The 12,245-nt window shown below is 39.0% G+C and overlaps 1 protein-coding gene across 2 annotated transcripts in view; it reads right to left on the bottom strand.

The window, feature by feature from the left end:
* The window catches only part of thsd7ba (thrombospondin, type I, domain containing 7Ba), a 190,109-nt gene that overhangs the window by 73,022 nt on the left and 104,842 nt on the right, over nt 1–12,245 (bottom strand). For both annotated transcript variants that reach the window (XM_032529739.1, XM_032529741.1), the window contains exon 8: nt 8,785–8,985. In XM_032529739.1, the coding sequence (XP_032385630.1) occupies nt 8,785–8,985 (201 nt within the window). The remainder of the gene's footprint in view (nt 1–8,784; nt 8,986–12,245) is intronic.

The following is a 12,245-nucleotide window of genomic DNA, read 5'->3' as shown; positions in this document are numbered from 1 at the left end:
TTGTTCTGAACTGGCAGTGAGATTTTAAGCGGTGAGAAATATATTGTTTTGGCTCACCATGGCTCCCACCCAGGTAATTATTTCAGGTGTCCGTGCTTTACAGAAAGTGATCATAAAATGAAACACGGACCCACCATAGATATTCTAAATCATCCTCTGACCCACACTCAGAGGGACGGACATGGAGTACTGAATATTTACCATCTATATAGTTTCAGAGTATCTGTTGCCGGGAGAAGAGACATATTTTTCACTTGGACTGTAAAAATGGACAAAGAGATAAAGCAAGACAATGTTTAAACACTTTAAAGATGTATGTAATGTTTCTGCATTCAAATGTCTATAAACGACTGTACCTATATGTTATGTTAATTACTGCCCGCCCTGCAGTGAAACAGAGCCGATGGTTTCTCTGAGCTGTCACATAAGAATGTAACAAAGCCTGAAATTTGGATCTATTGAAGGAACTTCATCAACCACGAAAAGTAAGCAGGCAATAAACCGAACCAAATGACATTCAGTACATTGGACAATCGTATATCCAGTGCTACGCAAATTTGTGCATTGCAACTCATGGCTACTGTATGTTATCTGTATAGTTCTACAGGTGTTTCCTGAAGGATTATATGCCATACCATTATATACCATATAAATCAACACCTAATATTTAAAATGATATTAGATACAATATTCACATAGCTATTTCCACCAAACGTTCACTAAATGAGATGCAAAGTAATTTTTTAATTCAACAGTTTTTAATTTATACTGTGCTGTACTGCACAAAACAATACCATGGCTGGTTAGTTGTTGCTGGGAACATATGGTAAGTCATTACTTGCTGCCATACTGTTATTAGGCTTTATATTTTCAGAAAGAATGCCAGACGAAGCACTGACGCAAGCAAACACCTCACATACGGTACTGGTGCACAAACTGGTGCAAGGCGGTCAGAACACAAACATCATCTATGTTTAGTTAACCCTAGTAATCCCTAAAAAGGCAATAATGCAAAAATATATGAGGCCATTTTAATACGTTTACAATTACAACCTTGACTTTTACATTAAACAAGTATGCAATGTCATGCCAAACATAGCCGTGTGCTCTAGGCATATTTAAAGATTTGTTTAGACGTATTATTGCCAACAGTAGGAAATCAGTAATTAAACTGTTCTGCTTGAGGCCTGATGAATATGTTTGCAAACTAAACTAACAAAAGACTCACAAAGCTTTGCCTTGAAACAATGCCCAAAGAAAATTGGTATGATAACATGAATCCAACTACTTAACTTGGGTATCCATGTAGTGTGCATGTGTGAGACTATGTGGGGGGATGGTGGTGCAAATAGATAGCTGCCCTAGGGGTCCTTTTGCATTATTAATACAGGGATCTGTAGCTGGGGCTCTTACTCACATATAATACCACTGCCTCCTGCATGCAATTTCAACATGATTTCGATTCTGCTCGCCCACCCACCAATTAATCTTCTTCATTGTTATTATTCAGGTACATGTAGAAAAAAAAAAGAAGTCCTCGCTTTTGCTTAAAAGTTAATAATCATATCCACTCCGCGTGGGCAGCTTTTAAGACAAACCTGGCAGGCAAAGCAACAAGGCAAATTGGACAAAGCCACTGTGAACATCAAAGTGGCCTCTGAAAAATTGGGTCAATAATTAATGTTTTTGCTGTATCCACCTGTCAATCAGTAACTTTAGAATTTCATCATCAGTAACAGTCTCAAAGCCAAGTTAAGGACTGCTTTTCTGAGTTCATCATCGCCTGAAAATTGTTGACCAGTCAAGGAGAGATAATTCAGGCTGATTGTAACCATGCTGCTGAGTTACTGTGGTTTAGAAAGGAGTTAGTTTGGGAAGGTCCACCAACACGCATCTATGAGAGGTTAAATCAGTCATGTCAGCTGTCCGTCACAGGTGCACCTAGTGTGTTTGAGTCAGTATGCCCTGTGGTTGGTAGTTAGTTCGGGAAATGGGGCCAACTACTCTGGTGTGAATGGACGCTGTGCAGAGAATGGGAGCTGTCAAAACAACTTTACTGAGCCTGGGGCGAAAGGCAAGTGGGTAAGGCTAACACAGCACTTTTCCATAGTTTAAAGCCCAATAAAGTAATAGGGATATTCAATAAGTGCCCATTAACCTCCCTGTGTAAGATGCAATATTATTTTAGTTTAATTCCAGCTCAAAACTGCATGTAAGGCAACTCCTTATCTGCATAGCTAACAAACATGAGAATTAAAATTGTGTTTTTCAAAGATGCAAATACCATGGTTTAAAATTTTAAAGCTTTAGTCTGTGCGTGAATGCCACATGAAGAGATAGAAGGGGTCTTCCTAATCGGCTATAATGACCTAACACTCACCATAAGATGTCACCATAAGATTTGTCTATTATTAGTCATAACTCAGTCAAGTTAACAGGCAAATAAAAATGCATATACTCAGAACGTTTTATGGCAAATACAACTACATTTCAGACTAATACAATTCGTTCTTCACTTAAACATTGAAAGGTTTCTCATTTCACAAAACGTTTTGAATTTGAAGAGCAATATTATATATTCTTCTAAAACAGTAAAGTAAATTCATAGAATAAGAATACAATTGGAGTGATATAGAACAAGCAACAATAGAAAGATAAAAAAGATTCAACAGGATTGATAATAGGAAAATGCAATTACCCATGGTACTGAACATATCACTGTGATATCACACAGAGGTCCAAACAATCTAAAATTCAATTATGCAATGCTTTTGTGTTAAAGAAAATGCTAAATCTCACACTGAGATAATGCCAGACTTGTCAACTAATCCACTCTTATAAGTCTCACGCATCATGTATTAACAGATAAAACTCCACGTCATCATCATTTTCTGAAACCCTGCTTGAGTCGGAGTCATACATCTACTAATGTTTTTTTTGTACTCTTTGAGGACTGTGTCTCTTATCCACACAACCTACAGTGGATCGGAGGATCGCAGGAAATAGGTAAGGAGAAGGATAAACAAAAGACAGCTAAAAGTGTGTCCAGAGTGTGTAACGCACCAGATTGATGCACTTTCGTGAGAAAAGTATGTTTTTGTCACAGGGGTAGATCACTCTGGACCATGGCTGAGCCCCAAAATGTCTTTAAACACCCTGGGCCAGTCTATTCCATCTCATCTATACCTGAGTGGTTTTAGGAAATACCGTATGCATTTGCTAGGCAATAAAAGTTGGGCTTTAGGTGATAGAAGATGCTTTCTGATTGCTTGAGCAGCCATAGGTAATAATTTAAATCCCCACCATAAACTTTCCTCAGACAACTTCACAAGCTTTTAAGATTTGAAATGCGAAGTAGTTTTATGCTGTGATATTGGAAACCAAATGCTTACTCAATCAAGGAGTAAAGTGGAGAAAACACTCCATATCTCTTGGACGCCTAATTAAAGTTCACAATCTTAAATATTACCTGCCAGTTCAAACACCTATTCCACTTGGGTGTAAACATATGTTAACATCAACAAAAACAATTTTTTCGGTAATATCTTCATCCAATGCAGATGCACACTGGGAGCATTTGTAAACTCACTGACACTAAACTGAACCATTCAGCCCTCAGCAATCAATACAAGTTGGGAGTGTATGTTCTGCAAAGGAAAATTGACAAGGTGTCTGTTGAAGGATTTTAACCCAAAAACCAAAGTCTTTCACAGACAACATTGTCAGAATTCAACATTTAAACACATTGTGAAACATAGCTCAACGTACAGCAGCAGATGTAAACTTGATCTTATTACATAATGTAAAAACATAAGCTTTATTTGAAGAGCAATATCATAAGACTTCAACTCTACAAAATAGAAGTGAAAAGACAGTAGACAACAGTCAGTAAACGCAAAACAATTAACAGCATGCACTAAAACAAGCCAGGTAGTGAAAAGTACATTTTTAACTGTATTTTGTCAAATCAACTTAAAGGTCCCATGACATGGTTCTTTTTGGATGCTTTTATATAGACGTTAGTGGTTCCCCTAATACCATATCTGAAGTCTTTTTCCTAAAATTCAGCCTTGGTGCAGAATTACAGCAGGCAGAGAAGGATACCCAGGGCTCGGTTTACACCTTTCTTGCTACTGGGGGACCACAGGCCGGCTGGGAGAACTCATGTTAATGTTAAAAATCCTCATAAAGTGAAATTTTCATGCCATGGGACCTTTAAGATTCAGTGAGGTAAATGACTCCAGAGGTTATGATCCAAAGCTCCAAATACTGTATGAATTTTCTTTTGACTGGGTGCAGGGTTAAGGCAGGTTTTAAGTGAATAAGAGACACGACTCCTGCTTTAATAAAGGGGGACGGAGTGAAACTAGACCAGGGCAACGGGCCCCCGTCTGACTGACTTACTCAGGGAGTTCCTTCAAATTGAAAATGTCTTTATTCAAACATACAGATCAAGACGAGCTGGATTGCAGACAGGGCCTGTTTGCTTCTTCCCCAGAAACCTTTCAATTCTGTTCCATTAACAGAATGGAACTCCAGCTCAAACATCCTTGAGGAAGCCAGCAAACACAAATCAAACCATTTCTTCTTTTAGAAAGAGACAGGTATGTCAGCTAATTTATTTAAATGATTAGAAGGCAAGCTGTTATTAATTGAAATGTGTGCAGATGCTATGGGAACACATAAGATTATTGTAAACAATCCTTTCATCTTTGCAGGTATGCATATGAGGAACTCATGTGATACGTGATAACGTTGTTGAATGTTGCATTAACGTTTTTACTTGCAATAAATTGACAGATAGTGAAATGTACTTAGTTCTTGTTCTTCTAAAATACAACTCTTGTGGTTATCTATTTTGTTATATATTTCATCCTTGCGATTGTGTTATTTTTTGGTCTTGTATGTATTAGTCCTTGGTTGCCCCCTTCCCTTGTCTAGTTGTGGTTTCTGTCTTGTGGTCTCTTGTGAGTGTATTTATGTTCTGTTTCCTATTTTATTTTGATAGTCTGGTTTTCTGTGTTGTCTTCTCTTTAGTTTTACTTCCTGTGATTGCCCGCTCTTGTGATTTACTTGATGTCTTCCACCTGTTTCCCAGCCCTTGTGTCACCTGCCTCTTGTTATCTTGTTACCCTCTGTATTTAGTCTTGTGGTTCCCCTTGTCCCTTGTCAGATCATTGTAGGGTCACTGCTTATTGTTTTGTTAGTCTTCCTGTGTCATGTTAGTATGCCTGTGTTTTCTGTTTTTACTTAGACTCTATTTTTGGTTCCTGCTTGTTTCCAGGATTCTTTTTCTTTTTATTTCTGGATTAATTAAATCATCAAAACAAGTTTCCGCCTCTGCATTTTGGGTCCGCCATTCACCAACCTTCCATAACAACAACAAATTGCTTGTTGAATTTTAAACAAATGATAGGAAATAATTTCTAACATTCTTTTATTGATCTAATTGAACATTGAATTGACAATAACAGGCATCACTAAAAAAGGATGACAGTTAACTTTAAAGTGCAGATTTCTTCTGATATTATTCTTTAAACTAACATAAAAGTTCTCGTAGTATCTAGTGCCATATGTCACAATCTTTCGCCATATGCATATTGTGCCGGTTTATAACGCAGTGACAATTAAAAACTGATACATTGTGCTGCCTTAACTCCTACTTCCCGCTCCTCTCTGCCTGTCTCACATTGTCAAATATTTTCAGCACTTAAAATTGAAAATGATTGAAACCATGTGAATAGTGGCTATGCAGGTACTTTATTCTCCACAGTCTAAACATTCCTGCAACAGCAGCTCCAGACTGCTATTGCACTTTTCACAGAACTGTAAAATATTTTTGAAAACTCTTTACAAAAACGGTAAAAAATGTCAGGGATGAGTGGTGGTTCATAACAATCCTTAATTGTTTAAAAATATACAATTTACCTTAAAAAATGTGTGTTGAGTTCAGTCTTCTCCTAAATACTGAATTAGTAAGTCCGGCTCTAATCCATTCTTTCATCAGCTATGAAACTATAATTGTAACTGTCAATTTACAACACCTATTTGAACTGACATCATCTCTTATCTAGCTCTCACTTTTTGATTTAATTAAACTTTAATAAGAATTATATATAATCCACCAAATTGTCCTCTGAACATTTTCTTAAAATCTTATGTAATACGTTCCCAAATTGGTGGGACAAAGGTAACGTTGGAGATTATCTAAGGAAAATGGCCCCTCCAAATTCTGGTATTAAAAGGGAAAGAGAAAGCCATTTGTTTTATAACCAGTTGAGATTTTGTGAAGAATTCCTAAACTCTTTTATAGTAGAATTTTTGTTGTTGTTCTTATCTCAAAACAGACTTGTCCAAATGAAATCAGTGTTTGAACGGATGACCATCATGCATTTGTTTCTGGAGAGAACTGTGACTTATCTTCAACAATTCATCCACTATGGTACAAAGAGCTTAGTTGAGTAAATGGAGTTGGTCTTAAGGTTGTAAAAAATAGTGAGTGTGCTAGTAATATTGTGAAGTGGTATTCACAGTGAGTTAGACTTATTTGCCGTTATGTTCTTCATTTGGCTAATTATGTTCCTCATTCAGCCTGAGGGACAGATGAGAGCAGAGTAGGAGGCCTGGTCATTGTGCAGAAAGCAGGTCATGCACTGTGATATTGTACAAGTTTGAACTGAAATTATATATATTTCTTTTTTTCTTTCCTTCATAAGAGTTGTTTATGTTTGATAGGGGATCTTTTGTGAGTAGAACTTGTTTCAGCTTTGAAAAAACCCAGACATCAAAGTCTTGAGACTTGAGACTGGCAAAACATTGGACTTCTTCCCAGGAGAGAAGCATGTCTGCCTTCTTTCAACATTTCCGTATTGCATAGACAAAATGTCCATCATCTTTACTTGTGTAACAGATGAGAAGAAGAGCTTGAACGTGTTGAGTCTGAATGTGCAGACAGACTAGCAATTAGCGGATGCTTTTTCCGAGGTCTACAGAATGTATGTCAAGCATGACAGTAAAGAAAAGTAAAAACTTGACCACGATCAAAGGGGGTCACTGAGAAGAATAATGATACTAGGAACATATTCTGTCCATCTAATCATTTTTCTCCATCTGTCCACCATTCAATTCATTATAAGAAAAACACAGCAATGCTGGTGTTAAGAAAAATACTTCTGTTGGTTTTTTTAGGTGTATTGAGCATGTTGATAGTGCATTTTATTGGAATAAAAAAATTGACATCATTAGCAGTGTCAAATCCTTGAAACAAAGATTGCCAGCCTGCCAAACCTTTCTCTTTTCTCATTGGAGTCATATCAGAACTATTCATAACAAACGTCTAAATTTAAAATAGAAAATGCTTTATGTCTCACAGCATTTCAACATGTTTAAATATTTCAGTATTTGCTTTATGTATTTATGAAAAGCTCGATGTTTTAGTAGACCTCATATGTGGTGACAGTTTGACAGTTTTTCCAATTCCGGTTCAGCTCAACTCCACTTAAAATCAACCATTCACTGAAAAAACTGCATGTATCTAAAGTGGAAATAATTATCCTGCCATGGCTTTTCAATAGTAGCTGTGAGACTGGGAATTATACTTCTTAGTTTTGTAATGCTTTCAGTCATTACCTCCAGTATATTGCTGCTATATAGTCCCACTGTATAAAAACAAGCTTCTTACAGGATTTTACATCACTTAACAACCTGGCCTTGACACAACTCTGACTCTGTAGGAAAATAACTCACAGTGCTTGAATGGTAAGTCCAATGAGCCAATTAACAAAGCAACGGTTAACAACTTGTCAACATTCTCTAACAATAAATCTGCCGTAGATGATTTCATAAGCCTTTTCCCTCAAACCCGCCAAAGCTTGCATTCTTAGTTGTCCTGTCCAAACTCATTAGACTCTCCTGTTGGCTAATTCATTTGGACCCTCCACTGCCTTCCTGATAAACACACACATGATCCATTGTGACAGAATAATAAAACACAAGCAAAAAAGGTGCAATTAGGTTTATAATCTATGGAGATTAGCAATTAATGCTTTGTAGGAAGCTACGATTCTGACTTTTAATCAGTCCAATTTCTGTGCCCATAAACTCGGTGATGAATTCTCATGAATAATGCATGCTTCGTTAACGCTGATGTTCCTATCACCCAACGTGCGGCTATGTCTGAGCGCAATGGATCACATTCCTACCTGATAGTTCATGCATCACATTGTTACTGATCACATTGTTACTAATAACATTACGTGTCCGGACCACAGCACTGATAGCTTTACTATGGCCTTGATGAATAATACTGCTACTTGTAGATCCAGTCTAATTCATGTTGCAGTCTAGGGTTACCATCTTTTTTGAAGTTATAAAAACAATAGATGAGCCTATACTAATAACAAGCAATGAAAAATCATCATAACTGTCATTTTAACAACAACAGATACATTTAAATGTAAATCAAATACTTTCTTTCTACTCAAATTTTCTGTAATAATTTTACAACTAAACACAAACTATCACTGAGAGTTGTACAGCAAACTGTGATTTTACCTCTGTCAATTTATGACATTCATGAATTTTAAGGAATAGTTTAAGAAGTTGGAAAATATCCTTATTTCCTGTGTTGCCAAGACTTGCATTAGAAGATCAAAACGTGTCAAAAACATTCCTTTCATAGCTGGAAGAAGGCCAAATTGCTTACCAAGAAAACGTTCACTGTGTGAGTGAGGTTTTTAATTTTGATGCAACCTATTCCCTTTGGATGCAAATGGAGGCGTGTACCTTCAGCGCTGACACAGGTCACATTCTGGGCTGCAGTTCCAGGACCACAGGAGCTTTTAGTGGGAATGCATCTCTCTTCCTGTTGGACCTGCCACAGGTAGCAGGCAGGATCCTCACAGGGGATGAACTCCACTAGATGAGGGCAGGTCTCTGGAGGACTGCTGGACTGCCACAGTACCTCTCTCCTCCTCTTTCTGAAACCTGACAGAGAACAGGAGGGGGGTGGAAGGGAACAGGAAAAGGTTGTCAGAAAAAGCAATTGATATTCCTGTACAACAGTGAGCATGCTGTCACACACAAAGTATGGAGAACCCCTCCCAGCCAATCCATACCCCAGTATTATGATGTGGACTTTACAGGACATTATCTCTGTGATCTCTGTGCTATTCAGGTTTTTCATCAACTATGCTATAGTCAGCAGCAACACCTCCTAATTTAAACTCCCATGCATCTCTGATAACCATAGACCATAGACCATAGACATTTCATGAAAACCGTGTGAAAGAAGAAAGGGTGGAGGAGACTGATGTCTATTTTACCTTTGTTTGGCCATGCCAGGCACCATAGCACCATGGCCATTGTATCATGGCTTTTTTTCCCTTTTACAGCAAAACTGTTCTTATCAGAAGGGAATATCATTTTGTTGCAATTCTCTATAGATAAATAGATGGATACAGCAGATAGATAGATATTTATTGATCCCAAAAAAATGGGAAATTATGGTGTTACAGCAGCAAAGTCAGTCATACAGCGCAGAATAGAAATATGAATGAAATACTAGGATACAATAAACATACATACAATATACATGAAATATGTATGAAATAATGATAATAGGAATAAAATATAATAACAAATATTTGAATTTATACAGGCTGGGAATGATGAAAATGTGCAACTGCTTAAATAGTATGCTAAAATGTAAATAAACCAATTGTGCAGGTTGCATTTAATGCAGTGTTGTGGTGTCTCAGAGTCTTATCTTCATTGATAATGAAGGTCCCGTCCGATGATAGATATATTTTGTGTATCTATTTTATTTTTTCTTTCTCCCAGCTGGTCTGGAACTCTACCCCCCCCCCCCCCCCCCTTTCATATTACTTTGGTTTATAGTATGAGTGGTGGTGTACATATGTTGTGTTTTTTTCTTCCTCCTTGCCTTCTCTGTGTTAATGTTTGAATACCATGTGATGTGATCTTTTACTGCAACCTAATTTCCCTATGGGGACAAAAAACATGAACTGAACTTATCTAGCACCCAGTGATGACGTGTTAAAGAGTTTTATTGCCTGTGGTAGGAATGATTTCCTGTAACGGTCCGTGCAACATCGAAGCTGTTGGAGCCTCTTGGAGAAGTTGCTTCTGTGTTGGACCAGTGGGGGGTGGAGAGGGTGGTCGGGGTTATCCATGATAGATAACAGTTTGTTCAGTGACCGCCTCTCCTCCACAGCTTCAAAAGTGTCCTGTTTGCAGCCGATCTTGGAGCCAGCCTTCCTGATCAGTTTGTTCATCGATGCTGCTGCCCCAGCAGATGGCGGGGGGGGGGGGGGGGGGGGGGGGGACAGAGCGCTGGCCACAACATCTCCAACATCCTGCTGCACATGTTGAAGGATCTCAGCTTCCTCTGGAAATATAGTCTGCTCATCCCCTTCTTGTAAACAGCAGTGCTGTTGATCTTCCAGTTCAGCCTGCTGTCAATGTTGACACCCAGGTATCTGTACTCCACCATGTCCTCGTCTCTACCCAGGATGCAAAGGGGCTGCGGAGCCGTTCCCTTCCTCCTGAAGTGAATCACCATCTCTCTGGTCTTATCCATGTTCAGCAGCAGGTGATTCTTACCAGACCACTCCACAAATTCATCCACCAGCGCTCTGTACTCTCCCTCCTGTCCATCCCTCAGACACCCAACAACTGCAGAGTCATCAGAAAACTTCTGTAGGTGACATGACTCTGAGTTGAACTGGAAGTCTGTGGTGTATGAGGTGAACAGAAAAGGAGACAGCACAGTCCCCTGTGGAGCCCCCGTACCACTCACCACCACATCAGACAGAACACGGTCCAGGCGGACAAACTGTGGTCTGTCTGTCAGGTAGTCAGTGATCCAGGAGACTATGGACGCACCGACACCCATCACCCGTAGCTTCTCACCAAGTAGCAGAGGCTGGATGGTGTTGAACGCACTGGAGAAATCAAAAAATGTGATTCTCACAGTGCCGCCACCGCCATCCAGGTGCAAATGAGCTCGCTACGGAAGACTAATGACAGCATCATCCACTACCAGACGAGGCTGGTAGGCAAACTGTCAAGGGTCCAGAGAAGATCTCACCTGTGGCCTCAGGTAGGCCAAGACCAGCCTCTCCAGCACCTTCATCACATGGGATGTGAGAGCCACTGGGCGGTAGTCCTTGAGGCCCGATGGAGTCGACTTCTTGGGGACTGGGACAAGGTAGGGCGTCTTTCACGGCAGCGGCACCCTCTGCAGGCTCAGGCTCAGGTTGAAGAGGTACTGGAGAACACCAGACAGCTGACTGGCGCAGGTCTTCAGGACCCTGGGGCTGATGCCGTCCGGGCCAGCAGCCTTGCGCTGGTGAAGCCTCTGCAGCTGTCTCTTCACCTGGCCAGGTTTGAATGCATTTAGCCTTTACCCTGAACTTATGCTGCATATAGGTGTTGTTATTCAAGTGTTAAGTTGCTTGCCTTTTTTAACACTGATGAGTTACATATTGTAATGGAGAGACTAGTGCTACATCTACTTAAGACTCAATTTCAGCACCAGGAGCTGTCCACAGTATGATGTATTAAACAGCTTGGTGCAGAGTGAGACCCAAAATCCTTGTCTACGTTCTCTACAGGTAACTAGTTACATTTTGGCTTTGTAATAATGAAGTTAAATGCATAGTAGATTTATGAAATTGCTGTAAAAGTGCTGATACCCAAAGAGAGAATTTTGGATTGCTAAATAGCCAGATTTAATCTAAAAGCTGGTTGCTGTGAATTTGTGACCTTCTCAGTCCCATTAGTTTCCCCAGGCAGTCTGGGGACTCAATGTGTAGATCAACACCTGTTTCTTTATCAACCACAAGAATCCTGTCATTGTCATATTTCATGCAAACTTTATTAAACTTGCCAGTGATATGATCAGAGGTTTGAAAATTCAACTCACATTCTTTTACATTTCATTTCATTAGCTTCTATTTAGGCTACATTGGTATTGTTAGACTCTTTGTTAGATTGTCTGGTTGTTAAGGTCTATATTTTGCACAGATTTTATTATCATTAGCCACATTTTGTTATAACTTAAAATTCCCAATTAGAACAACTTTATGTTCAACAAGGAAGACACTGCACACAGTGTACATTAGTATGAACACTTGGTTTTAAAAAGACAACAAATATATTACTCATGCATTCAAATGGTGTTGCTTCCTTCTATAAGGCGATATTGTTCAATGTAGTTTATG

Source organism: Etheostoma spectabile, chromosome 11 (genome assembly GCF_008692095.1).
Source record: "Etheostoma spectabile isolate EspeVRDwgs_2016 chromosome 11, UIUC_Espe_1.0, whole genome shotgun sequence".
Taxonomy (NCBI): Eukaryota; Metazoa; Chordata; class Actinopteri; order Perciformes; family Percidae; genus Etheostoma; species Etheostoma spectabile.
Note: the sequence above shows the minus strand (reverse complement) of the source record. Positions and strands in the feature narration are given on the sequence as shown.